Here is a 20,687-nt window from a genome sequence, read left to right as displayed (position 1 = left end):
GTTTCACGGTAAAGAAGAAAACCCAACAATAAAAAAACCTAAACCCATTCCCGATTTCCCCAATACTACAATGGCCATTGAAAAGCTTTTACTACGGAGAAAGACAAGAAGAAAAACTCAAGGTGAAATTTTAATTTTCTTTGTTTATTTACTTCAGAGTGGGATTTGATTTTATATTACCTGGAAACTTTTTTCCCTTGTGAATCAGAACTTACCTTAGCTTTTTTAAAAAATTCTAACTCTTAAATATTTTTTTCATTTATCCCACTAGTTGAAAAAGTTATTCATTAAATTCACGAAACAGTTATATAAACTATCGAAAATTTTAGAGTTATTTGCGGTCTCAAGTTAGATGAAAATTGAAACTGACATAGTTACAATTAATATTATGAGGCCTTCCATTTTTTATAAGTTTGGGTACAGACAGATTTGTAGATTTCAAAGCTTTATGCAGATGAGGAGTGACACTGTTATTTTATATACTCAGAGCTAGATGAGTAATTTTCAACTCTAGCTATTTTGTTGAAGATCTGGTTTTGAACAAAAGGCTATCTTTATATAAACTGTTGAGTTCTTCTAGCTTATCTCTTCATTTGTTCACAATTTCTTTTGCTTACGAGAGATCTTGCAAATTCTGGCATTGGAAAGATGATGAAGTTTTTTACCAAAAGCTATGCATCGCTCAAGTTTCAAAAGTGAAGGCTAAATGGAGATACTAGAAGATAGAAAAGAATGAGGATCAAGTTGGTAGTCACTGTTAGTCTTCAAGCAGATTTCGTTAGTAGGACCAGAGCAGCTTCATTTTAGCAAACTTGAGGGATTAAAGATGCTCAGGAGTATATTTAAAGGACAAAGTTAGACCTACCCTCAAAGATAAGGGACAATTTTAGCTAAATACTTCGGAAAACTTACAAGGTATTCTGAGAAAGAAAAATATTGGTCAAGAGGAGAATCCTAAAAGGAGATAAAAGGAAAGGACTAACATAGAAATTATATATACAAGGTATTCAATTTTCTTCAATTTCACCCTAACTTTTATTTTGATTTCAAACATTATTGTATTTGTCCCAAATTTCTCTGTCGATGTTGGTCAAAGTATCCAAACTTGGTTGACCAGATCCGGTACGAATTCCACGCCCAGACCCACGCCGTGTCGACACGGGTACGGCAGTAATAGTGAAGAATCCGAGCAACTTAGGTCAAATGTTTTATTTTTCTCTCTTTTTTTTTTGATTTGCACCGGGTGTCCGAGTCTCTAAGAGCCCCGACTAATCCCGGGGGTGCACAGGCCCTCGGCGTGGAGTTTCTCGCAAGTGCACCATGGTTAATTCAGGCTTTACCCAGTCCGATGGCCCTCAGAAATTGTTTGCACCCAGTGGGTTTCGAACTTGAGACCTTGAAAGGGAGCAAACCCCCGATTTTTCTCTCTTTTAAACCGGGAACTTTAGTTTATGATGCAAGATCAAGAAGGCCTAGGATCCAAGAAATTCAAGAATCTATTTAAGATTAGGATTTCTTTTCCATAAAGGTTAGGATTTCTAATTTCCTCTTTTAGTAGGATTATATTTGTAGTTCTAGTCAAATAGGATTATTAGTTGGTATTCCATTCCTACAAGAATTCCATTTCCTATTTTAGTTAGAATAGGTTTTTCTTAATTTTATTCTTATTCTAGTTTAATTAGGATTAGTTTTCCTTAATCTCATCAATGTTACTCATTATAAGGCCTATTTAAAGGGCTCAATATACTGAAAATAAAGAGGGATGATTAGTTTCTCTAAGCTTTTGCTTTAAAAACGTGATTGATCATTTATTTTATTCTTCTTCCTTTATTCAACGCTTCTTGCAATCTTACGAGATTGAGGAACGTGTGAGTGAGGTTTCTTTCCATCTTACATTCTTCTAACGTGAGTTTGAAGAACGCTTTCGCTAGATTTGTGAAAAACTTTAGCAGGGTGCTTTTGTTTTTCCCTCTTCTTTGTACTTGAGAGGTGCAAAACCTTGAAAGTACATCAGTCTAATCCCACAATTAAGCCAATACAACAAAAACAAACCTAGTGGAACCCCACAAGTGAGGTCTTGGGAGGGTAGTGTGTACGCAGACCTTATCCCTACCTTGTAGGGATAAAGAGAATGTTGCCAATAGACCCCCTCCCCCCTCAACATAGTTGCAACAACAAAGCAAAGAAAATAAAGTAATGAAAAAGACATGAAATAAATGTTATGCACAGGATAGACTGCTAGCCCCTCAAAGACAGAGATGAGAGAATGAAAAAGAAGAGATATCCTTAAAGGTTCAAATACAGTATACAGGAGTGGAAAAATACGAAATTGTGGACTTACATCAATTGAAATTAAAGAAAGACGACCAGCATGGTGACACTTTTCAAGTTTTGACATAAATCTCTTGCTCTTGGATATCTTTTCTGGGGTAACATACAATATTTTAAGCTCATCATCGCCCTTCTCCAATGCCTTGTATATGAACTTCTCATTTTCCTTGCTAGTTGTTGAGGTTAACATGAAAGCTGGGATGCCTAAAGCAGCCAACCCCATGACCTGAGGCAATAACTTTTGTCAGCAGTTGTTCCATTTCGAGGAAGATGGAAATAGGTGCTTAGATACCTGATCTTGAATAAGAGAAAGCAAAGGACTGACAACAAGAGCCACCCCATCACGAAGAACTGCTGGAAGCTGGTAGCAGAGACTCTTGCCCCCACCAGCAGCCATAATTACTAGAACATCCCTTCCACTCATTATTGCATTTATTATCTACAAACAGATTACTGTACATCAGAAAATCTCTAATTTGAAGAATCACTATTAAATTTGCAAAATTTGGCACTAGACAATTTAATGTCAATCTTTACTTATGAGTTCTGTGCATTTTGGATTCAGTAATATCCAAACAGGGACTATTATATCTATCTATAATCTACAGAACGAGGAAAAGAAACGCACAGACAGATCAATTGAGATGATTAATGATTCGAAAATCAACCATTAAATTACTCCCAAATAAAAATTTCCAGAAACGGAACCTATCCTGCAGGTTAAGGCAAATATTCCTCAAGCAACGTTAATTATTTTATTGTACAGGCATCCCTATAAGACACTGAATCCCGCTATTTTCTTCTCTGCCAATCTTGAATCCATTCCATGCCAGCTTGCACACACCTCGACTATTAGAGTGGATACCTGCTACCTCCCACCAAGGCTTATGTCTATTATACAATTGATTATGACCTGGTAGAGCTTTGATAGGCTGAAACTTCTTTAGTTCATCCGTACATCCGTCACATGGCTTACTATCCATTGGAATATTCTTATCTATAAATTTTTTAAACAGGTACGAGTATTATAGACCTTCAGCAAAGGTTGTGCTGATAGCCACATTTACAGTTCATAAGAAACAAAAGTCCTAGTTCATCATTCAGCATCTTTTAATAGCTCCTCTTTACACCAAAAGTGAAACAACAATAAACAATTCATCTTGAATGAGCAAGACTGTTAGGATAATGGATACCGTGCAAGTAGAAACAATTCTAAACTCTTGCAGTGACTATCACCAAAGATTAAATACCCCAATCCCCTCCCCCTTCCACCTTTTATTCTGAAATCCTTTTTGATAGGTTCACCTATACTAAAAAGAAGTTAGAAAAGAACAGATCTAGGTCATACTCAGACCTCTTGTTTTATGTTGACAACTCTGTGCCACACTTGTTCTTAAAGATGAATTGTAAAGTTTCTGTAAGCATGCAAAACCTTGCAATATAAGTCCAGTAAAAAGTAAATGTAGACAGGATGGACCAACCTCCCGCTGGTTTGCACGATATTTTGATATGCCAAAAACATTAAACCTAATGTCATCAGCTTGAGAGTCCCATACGAACGGCCTTGACCAGTCGTCTACTGAAACAGCAGCATTATCGTCACCCGGGCCACTAGATGATTCACAACTTTCCAACAAAGCTTTAAGTTCAGATTGTCTCTCATGCAATTTCTCTTGTCGATCTAGCAATAATTTTATTTGGTCTGGACAAGAAGACATTGAAGACAATGATTTCAGATGGATGAATAATTTACAATGCAGAAGAACAGAAACTTCAAGCATTTAAGGAAGGAACTCCATCGCAACAACAATAGAGACAACAAAATGAAAAAAGGAAATTTAAAATCAACAGATAAAATCATAAAAGATTAGCTGTAACGAGGTTCCTAAACTCTTTGTTAATCAAAATGGTAGATGGGTGAGGATTGACTTGTCCAGAATAACATCTTATCAGCATGATACAAATTACATTGACTAAATTTATGTAAAAAGACACTTCCAAAAGGAAGTAATCCATGTTTGGAACCATGTTCATAAAGACAAGCTGGAGAAATGAGTCACAACTCAGACGTGCAATAGATTGTCTTGAGTTTTTTTGTTCGGTGAAAACGTCACACAACCTTGACATGTTGGTGCTTTAAAAAAAGTGAACACTTTGATGCGAGTTGCTACACCAAATAAACCAAAAAAAATGGATAAGGACATTTTAGAATTTTTATGACATTTGTTCCATTAGCTAAGAGAAGAGGAGGAGAATCAAACATTAATAGCTAAACTAAGATGACCCTCATCTACCATAGTCAACCTATGTTGCGCAGACTCTCCAAAATGATGCCGCACCCGTGTCGGATCCTCCAAAAATAACACTATTTTTGGAGGATCCGACACGCACCCGGCAGCATTTTCGGAGAGTCCGAGCAACATAGTAGTCAACAAGTAACAATGCAAAATATATAAACTTGTCGATCAACACAAAATAAAAATATATGATTTCTGTATTACACTGCCGGACAGAAGAATATGCAATCCCTTAATTTATTAAGAAAACATCATGTTGGCCTTCAATCTAGTTTGCTTGATTAATGTTATTCTTTAAACATTCAAGTTATTTTGTTGGCTACCCCATGGATATTTGATTATTTTCTAATAAGAGGTGTGCCAAATGCCAGCCTCCAAAATTTTCTTATGAAATAGTATAATACAGTGGGTTATGCGGAGTTAAGTAAAGGAGGCATTGTATAGCTGGAATTTCAATAGGAGAAAGAGAAGACACAAGGCATGGGATGTAGCCCCACTATCTCTTATGTGGTTTGTGTGGAGGGAGAGGAATAGAAAAGCATTTGAAAGGATCGAGAATGATTTTGTACATTTGAGGAATAGCCTCTTGTCTCTAGTTTCTTTTTGTGCACCCATGATGATGAGGTCCTTATTTGTGTAGGTGAGTGGGTGACTTTTGCAGAGAACCATATTTTGGTGTAGGTTTCTCTGCTTTTGGTATATTTCTTGTATATAATTTTCCAACATTAATAAACTTATTTACCTTATCAAAAAAAAAAATAGTACAATTCTTCAGTACAGGAATACCTAAAAAATAATGAAAATATATAAAGGTTTCTTAGCATAAAGGAAGAAACTTTTATTGGTAAAGAAAGGTAAAAGTGAGGATGACCTTCAAGTACATATGACCAAAAAATGTCAAAATTAAACATAGTCTGCTTTCTATCTGCCTATCTAAATGTTATTAAATAGTTATGCGTAAATAATCCTAGTCCCATATGTAGTAGTAGAACATGTATTATATATAGGGCTCATTAAATCATTGTTAAAAATCAATATAATATATTTTTCTTCCGTGATTTCTCACATGGTATCAGAGCAATCGTGAGAGATTTATCGTTGTGTATAAATTCCAGCGTTTTCGGGAAGGAAAAATACAGTCCTTTTTCCGGCAAATTAGGGATGTCCGCAAGAAAGTTATTTTCCAACGATTTTGTCTAGAAACCAATACCACCACAAGGTAGATCAGCCTCCGGCGACCAAACCCCAAAATTTCTCCGGTAGAAAGTGTTTCACGTGCTCTCATGCGTCGTTAGCAGTTTTTTTTTCCGGCGGAGGTTCAACTTACGCGCCGGCGCCTGTGCCTTTTTCCGTCCAAATTTCAAAAAAATTCTTTTGGAAAGCTTGTTCGCGAGGCTTTTCCGAGCCTACCTATCCAAGTTTCACCAAAATCTGATGGCCTTTTTATTTTTCGGCGAAAAATTCCAGATTCCGGCGACAATTTCTGGTTTTCCCGGCAACAGTATCCAGATTTCGACTTGCTTTTTATTATTTGTTGATATTTTGCTAGCCCTCTCTTCAATCCAACCATGTCTCTCGGACTTGATGCTTTTGGTTCCAAAAATAGTGAGTTGAAAATTCAGCCTTTATGAATACTTCTGAACCCCTACTTGGGAGTTCAAATTATTTATCTTGGGCTTCGTCTGTGGAGTTGTGGTGTAAAGATCAAGGTGTTCAAGATCACTTAACAAAAAGCCTAGTAAGGGAGATGAAAAAGCCAAAGCACAGTGGGAAAAGATCGATACTCAGTTAGGTAGTATCTTGTGGCGATCTATTAATTCCAAGTTGTTGCCTTTATTTTGTCCATTCCAGGCATGTCATATAGTTTGGGAAAAGACAAGGCTCGTACTTTATACACTGATGACATATCTCTTAACTATTATTGATGACATTTAAGACATAGAACCAAAAATATTTCTTAACTGCACACATCAATTTTACCATAAGATGGATAAATCACCTCTCGAAAGAGTGTGGAAACAAAATTCTGCAAGAAAAATCATTAATGATAAAATCTACCTGTAAGATAAAATCTCATGGTAAAAGGTAGGTAGTTGGATGGGGACGAGGAAAGGAACAATTTTTGGGACTCAAGCTCCTAACTAGTCATTGTACCGACAAATTCATTACCCTTGATGTTAGCGGAAACGTAAAAGAAAGAACACAAGATTTAACGTGGTTTAGATCAAAATAATCCTACGTCCACCAGAGAACAGTTGCCTTTTTATTATTAACAAAGGAAGGGGAGAGTTTCCAATTACACTTAAGAGAATTTCTCTCTTAATTCTCTACTCACTACAATGTATTGTATTATTTTTGGGATGGTTTCTACAAATGAAGGAGTGCATCTATTTATAGAGGTAAAGGCCTCCTCTTGATGTCATTAGTGACATCAAACTACCTCCTCTTGATGTCATGGGTGACATCAAAGGAGGAAGCTTCCTCCTAGCATCCAACCAACTCTCTCCACCAACTCTTCCAATTGGCATGCCATTGTTGACTAAACATAAACCAACACTTTCAATCTCCACCTTGGTTTGCGTTTCGAGCGTGCGTGTGAACAACTCTGGCCAAAACTTCTAAGCTTACTGGGCAACCCCGTTGTAAGAAACAAGAAGAATCAAACCATTGTTGAACCTACCACCTCCACCTAACAACTGTTCTCTTCGGAGTTGCATCAGTTGATGCACACCCCCGCCAAGTCCTTGCAGTGTGCAAACTTAGCGAGCGGGACTATCTTGGTTAACATGTCTACAGCATTATCGTCTGTGATAACCTTCAAGACCTTGATAGTTCCCTCTTCAACAACATCTCGAATAAAATGAAATCTGACATCAATGTGCTTAGTGCGCTCATGAAATCTCTGATTTTTCATTAGATGAATAGCACTCTGACTATCACATCTAAGAGTTGATTCCAGCTTAACCAAACTCAATTCCGCTACTAAACGTTTCAACCAGATAGTTTCCTTCACCGCCTCCGCTGCTGCCATGTATTCTACTTCTGTCGTAGATAAAGCGACAATCGACTGCAGAGTCGACTTCCAACTAACGACACTGCTAATGAGAGTAAAAATGTATCCAGTTGTGGACCTTCTTCTGTCAAGATCTCCTGCATAGTGAGAATCTACATAACCGAGAATTGAAATACCTCCACCACTTTTTCGAAAGGTCAGCCCAACACCAAAAGCTCCTTTGAGATATCTCAATATCCACTTGACAGCTTCCCAATGCCTCTTTCCTGGGCTGGACATGTATCTACTTACCACACTTACAGATTGAGCAATATCTGGACGTCTGCATACCATAGCATACATAATGCTACCAACTGCACTGGCATAAGGAATCTTTGACATATGCTCCACCTCATCCTCGGACTGAGGTATTTGTAACTCTGAAAGTTTAAAATAGGGAGCTAATGGTGTACTTACAGGCTTGCACGTATGCATATTGAATCTCTCGAGAACCCTTTCAATACACCTCTTCCGAGAAAGATGTACAACACCGTCTTCTCTTGAAATCTCCATACCAAGGATTTTCTTTGCAGCTCCTAAATCCTTCATGTCAAATTCCTTACTCAACAGTTTCTTCAAAGCATTTATCTCTGTAATGTTGTTAGCGGCAATAAGCATATCATCAACACACAACAGTAAATAAATCATTGAGTTACCAGACATCTTCTTGTGATACACACAGCTATCAAATGCACTCCTTGAGAATTCATGTGTAGTCATGAATGCATCAAACCTCTTGTACCACTGTCTAGGGGATTGCTTCAAACCATACAAAGACTTCTTTAGTTGGCATACGTGATCTTCTTTTCCCTCGGCTAGGAAACCTTCAGGCTGATCCATATAGATTGTCTCTTCTAGATCACCGTGTAAGAAAGTAGTTTTGACATCAAGCTGTTGAAGCTCCAAGTCAAATTGGGCAACCAATGCTAGTAGCACGCGAATTGAGCTATGCTTCACGACTGGAGAGAAAATCTCATTGTAGTAAATTCCCTCCTTCTGACTGAAACCTTTTGCAACCAATCTCGCCTTGAACCTAGCATCTTCCACTTCAGGAATTCCCTCTTTCTTTCGGTAGACCCACTTGCATCCAACTGTCCTCTTCCCCTTTTGTCTTTTCACTAAGACCATGTCTGATTCTTGTGAAGAGACTCCATCTCCTCAGTCATGGCTAACTGCCATTGTACAGCATCCTTGCAAGAAGTTGCTTCAATATACGAGGAGCGCTCCAGATCCTTAATCTCTTCTTGTGCAGTTACGAACGCATATGCAATCAAGTTTGCTTGATCTATAAGGCATTCCAGTTCTCATGTCTGCCTCTTCTCTCTCCCCTTCGCAATTGTGTATGGTTCATTGAGAGCAAGTTATTCAAGGTCTGCATCTTCTGACTCATCTTTAACCTGAGTCTCTTGATCCTTTTCCTTGGCAAGCTCCACCGGAAGCTCCACCTGCTCGTCGTTCTAGTTTCCTGAAAACTCCACAGAAACTTTACGGGGATCAAGTATAGTGGATTAATCGAAGGTGACATCTCTACTAACTATAAATTTGAGTAAAGACAAACACCAAAGTTTGTACCATTTTACTCCATCCACATACCCTACGAATATGGCCTTCTTAGCCCTTGGTTCAAGCTTTCCTTCATTAACGTGATAATAAGCTGGACACCCAAATACTCGTAAGTATGAATAGTTAGAGGGTTCACCTGACCATACCTCATTCGGAGTCTTAAAGTCAATTGCCGATGCTGGAGATCGATTGACAATATGAGCAGCAGTGTGAACTGCTTCAGCCCAAAATACTTTGGACATTTTGGCTTGTAGGAGCATACAACGAGCCTTTTCAAGAAGAGTTCTGTTCATTCTCTCGGCAACTCCATTCTGCTGTGGGGTATGCCTGACAGTCCTATGTCTTGAGATCCCATGAACCTTGCAGAATTCATTAAACTCTTCATTGCAAAACTCCAAGCCATTGTCTGTGCGAAGATACTTGATTTTCCGCTCCATTTGATTTTCAACCAAAATCTTCCACTCTTTAAATGCTTCAAAAGCATCACTTTTTGCCTTCAAAAAATGCACCCAAACCTTTCGTGAGAAATCGTCAATAAAAGTGAGAAGATACCTCTCTCTGCCCTTCGATGGAAGTTTAAAGGGACCCCATAAATCTGAATGGATGTAGTCTAGCACTCCTCTTGTCTTGTGTTTGCCAGTGCTAAAGTTGACCTTCTTCTGCTTCCCTAGAACGCAGTGCTCACAGAAGTCAAGTGTGTTGATCTTCTCACCTTCCAAAAGGTTACGATTGCTCAACATCTCCAGTCCATGTGCGCTCATATGACCTAGTCTCATGTGCCATAGTTTTGCCTTGTCATCATTAGATAACTGCACTGTAGATGCATTTGCAGAGCCAACAATGGTGCTTCCGGCCAATGTGTAAAGGCCGTTCTCCAGCTTGCCTTTCAGCATGACTAAAGAACCTTTAGTCACCTTTATAGTTCCTGCTTCGCCCATGTACTTGTAGCCTTGTTCATCCGGAGTACTCAGGGAGATCAAATTCTTCTTCAGATCAGGAACATGACGGACTTGTGTAATAGTCCTCACGACTCCGTCATGGCAGCGAACCCGAACTGAGCCAATGCCAACTATTGCACAAGTTGCATTATTGCCCATTACTACGGTTCCTCCACTTTTCTCATAGCTGCTAAACCAGTCTTTTCGGAACGTCATATGCAGAGTGCAAGCAGAGTCTAACACCCATTTGTTTCCATAACTACTATTATTATTACACGATGTTGTTAGTACATAATCATTATCAAAATCATGTACCTGTTCAACTGTGGATGCACTCGCCTTTTCCTTGGACTTTGACATTGGGCAGTCTCGTTCAAAGTGCCCCTTCTTGCCACAACCCCAACACTCTGTATTCTTCTTGTTCACATGAGACTTTGATCTGTGCTTTAATTTGCTCTTTCCCTGTTGGCTAGTCCGGCCTCTCACAAAGAGCCCACTTGCCTGGTTATCTCTATCTCCTTCAATGTGTCTCCGCACATCACTAGAGTTAAGTGTTTGCCGCACTTGCTCAAGCTTGATAGGCTCTTTGCTATACATCATTGAATTCTCAATATCACAATATCCTAAAGTCAATGAAAATAGCAAAGCACATGCAAGCGTCTCCTCCTCCTTTTTAATCCTGCAATCTGTAAGTCCATGACAAGTTTACTGAACGCATCTAAATGATCTTGTAATGAAGTACCCGACCCATCTTAAATGTGTGAAGACGCCATTGTAACAACATCCTTGTTGTCACTGATCCGTCTTGGTATAGCCCTTCTAGCTTTTCCCATAACTGTTTGACCGTCTCTTCGGTACCCGTACTCACTTTACAAAGCACGTTAGGTGCAAGGGATAGTTGGATTGCACTCAATGCATCCCCTTCAATCTTCTCCTTGTCGGGAGCTGATATATCCTTAGGATACTTTCCGTCAATAGCATGGATTGAACCTTCCCTCCGCAGTAACGCCATCATCTGGATCTTCCAGATATTGAAGTTGTTGCGTCCACTGAATCTATCAATTTCAAACTTCATGGAACTCATCTTTGCTTATTCTTCCTCCTTGGATCGTTAAAGAATCATGTTGCTCTGATACCAATTGTTAGCGGAAACGTAAAAGAAAGAACACAAGATTTAACGTGGTTCGGATCAAAATAATCCTTACAGTTGCCTTTTTATTATTAACAAAGGAAGGGGAGAATTCCCAATTAGACTTAAGAGAATTTCTCTCTTAACTCTCTACTCACTACAATGTATTGTATTATTTTTGGGATGGTTTCTACAAATGAAGGAGTGCATCTATTTATAGAGGTAAAGACCTCCTCTTGATGTCATTGGTGACATCAAACTACCTCCTCTTGATGTCATGGGTGACATAAAAGGAGGAAGCTTCCTCCTAGCATTCACTCCAACTCTTTCCACCAACTCTTCCAATTGGCATGCCATTGTTGACTAAACGTAAACCAACACTTTCACTTGAGGTGATACTAAATCAATGGATAAGATTCTGCCTTTCCGGAGCTTCCAATTGGCAAGGTTGTTTGATGTGTTTGATCGGACAATACCATGCTATTATACAAATTTCACCATACAAATCTGGTGCTTTTTCATCAATATATTGGGCATTAGATGGTGCTTTCCAAGATTCACAGTTGATTTCCTCCTCAACTTGGCACGAGAGGGGCTTATCTAAATCCTCTCAAACACAAATGTAACTTTTTGCTTAGTTTAGTGCAACTGCAACATGTGCTTAGCTAATGTTTTAGAGCCAGAGGCCATGAATCATGATTGATTTTCTTAGCCCCATAAGCTCTTTGTAAAGCTCTTCTTATGGATATAATTTCACCACTTTTTACTGGAACACAGCCACACATCTATAGTATACTCTTATTAACTATCAAAGGAAAAATATCATGCTCTTATATCATAGCATTAAGTTGGGTATTCACAACGACGGAAGAAGCATAAGCTCAAACCAACTCAATAAACTCATATCTGTATATATTAAAACCTCATCCAGCTTCCCTTCTAGCCTAGTCGTAACAAATACTAACCAGGTAGCACATAGTAGCTAATATTGTCAGATTCCAGATGCCAAAATCAGAAGCGACTACTCATTCTGAAAAAGCATCTCAACCATCATAGTCCAACTACTTTCTCTCTCTCTGCTTGTCTATATTTTTCATGAATTAGAATATGAAATCCAATATTTGTACTCAACATCTTTTCCACTAATGACCCTATATGTAACTGAAACAATTTAAGACTTTGGTGATCAAGTCAACATATTGAAACCCATTATCAAGTTCAAAAGTAGGAGACCTAGAGTAAACTAACAAAATCTCAATCTTTTCTAATTGTCGCCAACAAGTACCGTGATTCACAAAAATGCTCCCCGACTTTGTTAACAATGATAAGATCATATTATGATCTCACCATCACATGTCGCAACATTCTTTCTCTTTCTTTTCCATTTTCCCAAGACACTTAGACCTAGTTAACAACTACAAACGAATAGTTATTCTTGTTGCTATAGACACAGTAGAGTATACACTTATTCTAAGATCTGAGGTGGTCAAAAGTGCTAAAAGGCTTTAACTTTAGACACAAAGAGAGCCTCAAATGTTTTCTACAATAATAAAAATTCTCCATTTACACTAGAAAATTCCAAAATACAATCATAAGCCCATATGTCACTACTAGATGATTTCTTCCCATCAGCCCAAGCCTTGGTAGCCAGAGTTACCCACTAACTATGTAGTAGGAGTTAGTTGGCACCTAAAATGGTCCAGTTGCACGCAAACTAGCCCGGACACCACCGTCATTAAAAAAAATGACATATCACACTATACAAGAAGCAATTAATACAAAAAAAAAAAAAAAAAAAAAACTTTATGTTAGCATTATGACATATTCTAACACAATGTTACAGATTAAACATTTGACAAACAAATATAAACATCAGAGAGAGCATGACCAAATATAGAACAATGTATCTTGGTTCTTAGTAGAATTAAACAAAGAATAACCTTTCAATCAATGTTACTGACGAACGAATATAAAAGAAAAAGATGAGGTAAAGAGGAAAAAAAGATGAAAAAACAGTATACTAAGCTTACCTTGGACGTCGTGAAGCTCTACTTCAACATTCATAAGCTCCTCAAAGAGTTCTTCAGTTCTTCCCATTTTACTAAAGACAAAAAAAAGAGCCCAGAAAATCAATGAATTCACTATCTTGTGCATCTTTATATAAAAACAATATTAAGAAATAGTACTAAAAAGTAAAAGAAACCCAGAAAATACCTATGAGTTTGTAGTGTTCTTCTTCAGCATATGATTTTCTTGAAGAAATAAAATTAATATTCGCCTCCTCTGTTCTGCACTTCGCTACATAGAGAATGAGAAAATTAGTTGAAGAATTTAATCAAAATTGGGCTTGTGAGATTCAAAACAGGCCTATGCTTTGTATTGGACCAGTCATTTTAATTAATTGGAATTGAGTGCTAGCTCACTTGGATAGCTCACAACTATCCATAGTTGAGGTGGAGAGTTCAAACCTCAACAATTGTAATAAATAAATAAAAAAAAAAAAATCATTTAATTGTGCAAAGCTCAACTTTCCTAGTGCCACGTAGAAAGTAAAAGGGGTAATTTTTTAAGTTATAGACCATTGTACATGTTATTGTACTCCCTTCGTATATATGGTGCTATTTGATTCCACGCGAAATTTAAGAAAAAAGAAAGACGGTAAACTTATAGTCTAAAATATTATTTTATATGTGTGTGCGCATGTACGTGTGTGTGACTTCATTAAGGAAAAAATAGAAATTTTAAAGATAAATTATTTCTAAATAAGAAAATATTATATTCTCTTGGTACTGACTGAAAAAGAGTGTCACATAAATTGGAACCAACGGAATACCATTTTTGTTGTTGTGGGTGGATCAAATGACACAAATGGTCCCTTTTAGGTAGGTTTAAATAGTCTCTTAAAATATTCTTGTACAAATAGCCTTGTAAGTTTGCTAAAAGTATTTTTAGTCTTCGTTTAATATTTAACAAGCATAACTGTTAGATTTAATTGAAACTGTTAAAAAAACATTCAACTATTAGCATGGAGAAAGTATTGCCAAATCCTAGAAACTGCAACACTACACTACACTTGACACTTGAAGATAGATACAAAAAATAGTAGAAACGATACAAAATGAGCATCCAAATATGAGTTCTCGTTGATTTGTTTTCTTATTAAAATTATCAATCAAGAGTTTGTTAAATATTTGACGGAAATAAAAAGTGCAATGTCACAAACTTTAAGGACTAAAAAAATGCTATGACGTTGTTTAAAGGACTATTTTGAATCTACTTCAAACATAGGAGGCCTTTTTTGTCATTTTTTCTTGTATGTTTTTTTTTTCGGGCAATTAGCCATTGAAATAGCGGGACAACTGAAGAATTTTTTACCAATATTGTCCTTTATCTTTGAGGGTAGGTTTATTTTGGTCCATCAAATATAACCCTGAGTATATTTAGTCTCTTAAGTATGTTAAAGTGGATCACATTTAGTCTCACTGACAGAATGTGTTCAAAAACTAACGGTATTAACCAACTCTGATTCATGAATCAAATCTTTTGTTCTGAAGAAAAACGTTTCCTCTCCTTTTATTGAATAACACAAAATATCGCTTTAATTCCTCATTTTTAAATAATTTCTTCTAAAATTTTGACCTTGAAAATATTCCTTCTGTGCCGGTTTTCAATGAGAAAATAACACTGTATAGCTTCTGTAAAAATAATAGCCGAAAAAACGTATAAAATTTGTATATTATTTGTGTGTGTGTATGTGTGTTAATATAAATTATACAAATTTTATATACTTTTTCGGCTAGCAGATGTAAATAGTTTCTGGCGCGGGCTAAGTGATAATGCTGATCTGGTTATTGTTTGCTTCAATAATATGCCTAGAAGTGATCTTGGCAGCTTTATTTTTTTCAATATTTAACTTTTCTTTTTGGAAAAATCAACCGAAATTTTTAAAAGTAAAAGTTTTAACATTAAAATTTTAAATTTATCAGCTCTGTACTATTAGTGGGTGTTGGTTTATAAAATATTTTTGATAAGTAAATTAAAAAGACGATGAGTGCCGAAACCAATCTCGTAATTAATCTTGGACAGATTTGTCACGCCCCAAACTAGGGGAGGCACGACTGGCACTCGATACTGTATTCGATCGAGTTATCCACTAAACATACTAGCTAACTAAACTAGGGGTCCAACAGATCGGGCAGCACAACATCTGAAATACTAAGCATGGACCATTAAGGTCATAACCTGAATAACAATAAGCCATATAAACAAAGGTAGACGAGCCAAAATAATAAAGTACTAGCTGGCCGACGAGGCCGCGATTGGAGACATACATGCCTACACACATATATATACATGCCAAGCCTATGGGCTGGAGACTGAAAAGCTACAAAAAGAAACCCAGAATACTGTGTCCACAATAGCCTCTAAGAGTGTCATAAGCACTGTCGGAACAAGGCCCCGACTATACCCAAACTGTACACAAAAGTAACCATCCTATGAAAGCTCCAGGAAGAGGTAGAGCTTACCAACTCACAACTGAACCCCGAAATCCTAGCGGAGGGGTCGATTAGAGTCTCTACCTGGACCTGCATGCACGAAACAAAAATGCAGTGTCCCCAGGCAACGGGACATCAGTATGAATAAAAATGTACTCGTATGTAAGGCAGAAAGTAGAATCATACATAGCTGATGTAAAAAAAATAATACTGAAATCACCTGACACTGAAACTCTTATAGCCTCCATGACCGACATCCGACCTCATAGTAATCAATTATGCATGGTATGCTTGTGTAAGCGTATGTCGTGAATACATATATATTGATGCAAATGCATGACATACCCAACCAAATGCTAGCAATGGTGGTCTCTCCCGGTAGCTAACCGGTATCATATTGCCAACTTGTGGCCATCTGTACAATATATATAGTTTTTCGGGCAAATAGGCCCCTTACCTCCGATTATAGCTCGAAGTCCATGCATAATATGCCATGTATGATATGAACTTTGAATGCACATAATAGGCCATAACAAGAACTTAGCCAATCTTGGCTCATAGGTACTCTTATCCTCATGATCTCATAATCACCTTCGTATCGCATACAATTGTCTCGTGGAACCTCATATGTTTTCTTTGAATAAATAAGCTTGAAAACTTAACTCCACTTTTAGAAAGATAACTTAACTCTAAAGATGTTCATAAAAAGCTTAAGGTGCTTCACTTAGTCCTTATACCTGATTTCTTGATAATTAGTAAAGGAAAGTATATCAAAAATTAAGTGTTTTAATAGTTTAAACGTAAAATTTATATTTGAGATTTTTGGAAATCGATGTGTCACTTTAGAGATTTTAAAATATACTTTAACAAGGAAGAAGGACTGATCATAAATACTATATGCCTTTATTTTGTTTAGTCACGCAACCCAAAGACGAATAAGAATTCATATATATAAACATATGGATAAGAAAACAGACAAAATGACATCTATAGATGTCGAATACCCTAATTAACCGAACGAGTGGAATATCAACCTAATAGCATCATGAAAATACTTTAGTTACGATCCCATTATCTTTCACATAAGGTCTTTCTAGCAATATAATAGTAAAATATCATATTTGACGTCCTAGGAATTTCCAATAATTCGTGCAAAAAGGAAGGACGGAGCTTAGCCTTAACATACCTTCCCAACGAACGTCCGAATGCTTGTAGTTCCTTCACGAAAGTTGTTCCTTATGTCCTAAGCTTCACAAACACTATATATATACAGCTTATACGCACCTATAAACAGTTCATAATTGAGTTTAAATCGGCATATTTGCCATATGGCCCTAACTTGACGAAACGTCCGTAGAACTTTGTAAAAACGATCATAAAAAAGTCCCAAGATGATTACCTTGGAAAATCAAGTATAAAGCCTGAAGAACCAGTAAGAACAACAAATTCCTATCTTCCAAAAATAGCTCCAAACACAGCTAATAGAAGGGGGAAACGATTGCAAAGCGTAGAGATTGAGTTTCTAGGCACGAGGACAAACTTTAACGGTAGAAATCGTTAAAAACGTACCTTAATCACTCAAGAACACCATGGAACCCTCTCTTCAGCTCCCTCACTGTTTTGGGACGAAAATAAAATGTTTTGGGGTCTTACAAGTCAGATTTTCCAACTTATACCACTTGTTTGACCCGACTCGGTTCGTGACCCGGTTTTAGCCTGGACAATTCGGGGTAAAACAGTCATAACTTTTTACTCCAATGTCCGTTTGATGTGAGGTTTTTTGTTGCGTAGTAGACTTGTAGACCTTCAATTCGATAGGTTGTGGGTCCTATAACTCATTATATATTGGGAGAAATGATCTGATACATTTGACCCAAAGTTTAGAAAAATTATTAGAAATTTACGATAACCTTTGCCGACTTTTATTTTGCAACTTGCTTGACTCCAAAACTTAACATGTGACCCGTGTGATATTATAATACCTCATAATACACTATTCTTAGCATATTAGATACTCCTAGTCTTATCCCACAGGTGCAAGTTAACTTAAACCTTCCGAACGCGCGGGGTGCTACCCGAGCCATTTTTTTAACCACGAACCTTTATTTAAGGGATTCCTTTGACCTAAAGTTTTAGTTAGTTCCTTGATATTACCACATATTTTCAGTATTATTCTCCCAATGTGCTATACCCAATCGTATATACCTAATATAACCACGCCACGTTACGCATATTACGTAAGAGAAGAGAAAAAAATGCATGGGGTCTCACAAGCTAAATATACTCCATTTTAAGGGATTAAATATGCTGAGGGTTATATTTAAGGGACTAAAATAAAACTAGCTAAAAAATTGAAGGATGTTATAAAATAAAGACTATAAAGTAAAGACAAGTATAGAGAGAAACTGATATATTATTCGAATTCAAACTGATGTACATAATGAACTGAAATCTCTTATATTTATAGAAGAAAGGAAGCTGATGTGTAAGCTGCTATTATACCCGGTATGGATAATCTTCTATCGGGGGTAATATTTATCCATAACTGGGTACTGAAAGGATAAGCTTATTATACACGGTATGGATAATCTTCTACCGGGGGTAATGTTTATCCATAACTGGGTACTGAAAGGATAAGCTTATTATACCCGGTATGGATAATCTTCTACCGGGGGTAATGTTTATCCATAACCGGGTATCGAAGTGATAAGCTTCTTCAGGAAGCTTATTTCCAATAGAGTACTTAAATAGATAAACATATTTACGGTGGAGTCCCATATGGATAAGCTTCTTCAGTAAGCTTATTTACAACGGAGTACTAAATGAACATACCTAATATAATATATTTATAACAAAGTACAATATTGGCCAAAAACTCAGACAACTGAATATAGATGGCTAGATGCTTTCACCGGTGATGGCCTGAGATCAGATTGGTGGGTCCTTTATCACATTCTAACTCACATGTTTCTCGAATGAATCACTGATCTCAATCATATGCACTCCCTACTTGCTGGTTTGAAATCGAGCTTTATGGGTATCAGATAAATAACCTGCATCTGCATTACCAATACGATCTGCACCACTTTTGTTAGCATTAGCAAGATAAATAAGTGCACCATCTACACCGAGATAGAGTATTTCAGGACCAAGGAGCTCATCATCCTCTTCTAGAGGTTGGAACGGATCCTTATTCACTTCAACTGATTGAATATTCGTTGGTATACTTAATAGGTACACTTTGTCCATGTAAAAGTATTTTTAAGACCCTCTTGGAGCTCTTCTGGAGTTCCAATAAGATTTATGTCACCAACATAAACAACAAGTGTAACAAATTTTTATGACATTTTCTTTATAAAAATACATGGACAAATAACATAATTTATGTAACTTTCTTTCAGCAAATATTTACTGAGGCGATTATACCACACACGTACAAATTGCTTTAAACCGTACAAAGATCTTTATAATTTGATCGAGTACATTTCTCAAGACTTTGAATTATATGCTTCGGGCATTTTCAATCCTTCAAGGATCTTCATATAGATTTAGCCAAATAAGTCATATAGGTTAAGACTTGTATCTAAATGGTATAACATCTTCAAGTGTCTGGACTGCTAGTCTGATCCTCATAATTTTACAATATTGTGCACTATATTGTATTAAATATATCGTCGACGATCATTTTGTGTCAGTTCCGAAGCGACATAACTTGTGGAGATCTCATCACTTTCTTTATTTTCAGGTACCTGAACTCTTTCGGGAGTTTCATGAAATGTTATGTCGTGGGCTCTTCTAGAGCTTATTTCCTCCTCGTTTTGATCATTAGCTCCTACTATTTTTCAAGGATTGTTACCTTTGGAACTGATTGGTCTACCACGCTTCATGCGTACAGTAAACTCTATCCTTCAGGGACTTTAATTTTAATAGGAGCATTTGCAGCTGAAATATGATATTTAATTTTGGATCAGCAAATGCTTCTGGCATTCGACTTGAATTATCTTCTAAGTGAGGATCATGATAATTCGATTCATATAGCATATTTTTCAACTGTTTATTCCATCCCCCAAATGTTAGAAAAACTAACATATATCCCCAATCATCTTTGGGAAACATATCTTTGTGTATTATGGTAGAGAAATTAATCATATACCACGCAACAAAATATAGTAAAAATATTTGGTTTCTGATCCTAAACCAATTGTGAAGGGAGGACTTATCATATATTGTTGATCTGATGCATACAAGTGTTGCTATATGTAATTTAGAAAATCTTAGACCAACACATGAAGCTTTGTTCTCATAAGCAATGATTTAGCCATTAATAGGAGGTATTCAATGCTAAACCAGCTTGGATATAAACCAGCATTATCAAGATGAACTGTCTTGATTTCATAATCTGAAAATTATGCTCTTAATCGAGAAAAACAATTCCAAATGCCAAACTGCAGGTTGACAATAATTACACATGTAACCATCTCATATATGCACCTATAAGTGGTTCACATGATAGGTGAACGGGCCCATATTCACCTATTATATATTTCAGAATCAGGGGTCTTAGTCCCAACTTTAGCTGGTATAATCAATTCATTATGAGAACAAACAACACATGAGAATTCCTGAAGAATCTTCTAGTTCTTTAGTATATGCTTATCTGAATTCTCAAATAGCTCATTTAAAAATGGCAAATGAAAACTTCAAGTTTATCATGTCATGTGCTATCACTTAGTAAACTTCTGGTTTACTATGGCATAAACTTTTGCTTTAGTAAACTTTTGGTTTACTGTGATACATGATATAGTACAAATTAAAGAATAAGGCGGGTAACTTCTCACATACATATTATTTTACCCCCTATGATTGTGGAAACATGAAGAT

At 36.8% G+C, this 20,687-nt stretch overlaps 1 protein-coding gene across 3 annotated transcripts in view; it reads right to left on the bottom strand.

The window, feature by feature from the left end:
• The window catches only part of LOC107815379 (ATP-dependent DNA helicase Q-like 2), a 59,599-nt gene extending 45,834 nt beyond the window's left edge, over positions 1-13,765 (bottom strand). For all 3 annotated transcript variants that reach the window (XM_075253206.1, XM_075253208.1, XM_075253210.1), the window contains exons 1-5: positions 13,525-13,765; positions 13,341-13,411; positions 3,813-4,033; positions 2,624-2,770; positions 2,342-2,557 (exon numbers count right to left, since the gene is read on the bottom strand). In XM_075253206.1, the coding sequence (XP_075109307.1) occupies positions 2,342-2,557; positions 2,624-2,770; positions 3,813-4,033; positions 13,341-13,407 (651 nt within the window). In that variant the 5' untranslated portion in view covers positions 13,408-13,411; positions 13,525-13,765. The remainder of the gene's footprint in view (positions 1-2,341; positions 2,558-2,623; positions 2,771-3,812; positions 4,034-13,340; positions 13,412-13,524) is intronic.
• Positions 13,766-20,687: the final 6,922 nt, after the last annotated feature.

The sequence above is a fragment of the Nicotiana tabacum genome, chromosome 1, assembly GCF_000715075.1.
Source record: "Nicotiana tabacum cultivar K326 chromosome 1, ASM71507v2, whole genome shotgun sequence".
NCBI lineage: Eukaryota > Viridiplantae > Streptophyta > Magnoliopsida > Solanales > Solanaceae > Nicotiana > Nicotiana tabacum.
Note: the sequence above shows the minus strand (reverse complement) of the source record. Positions and strands in the feature narration are given on the sequence as shown.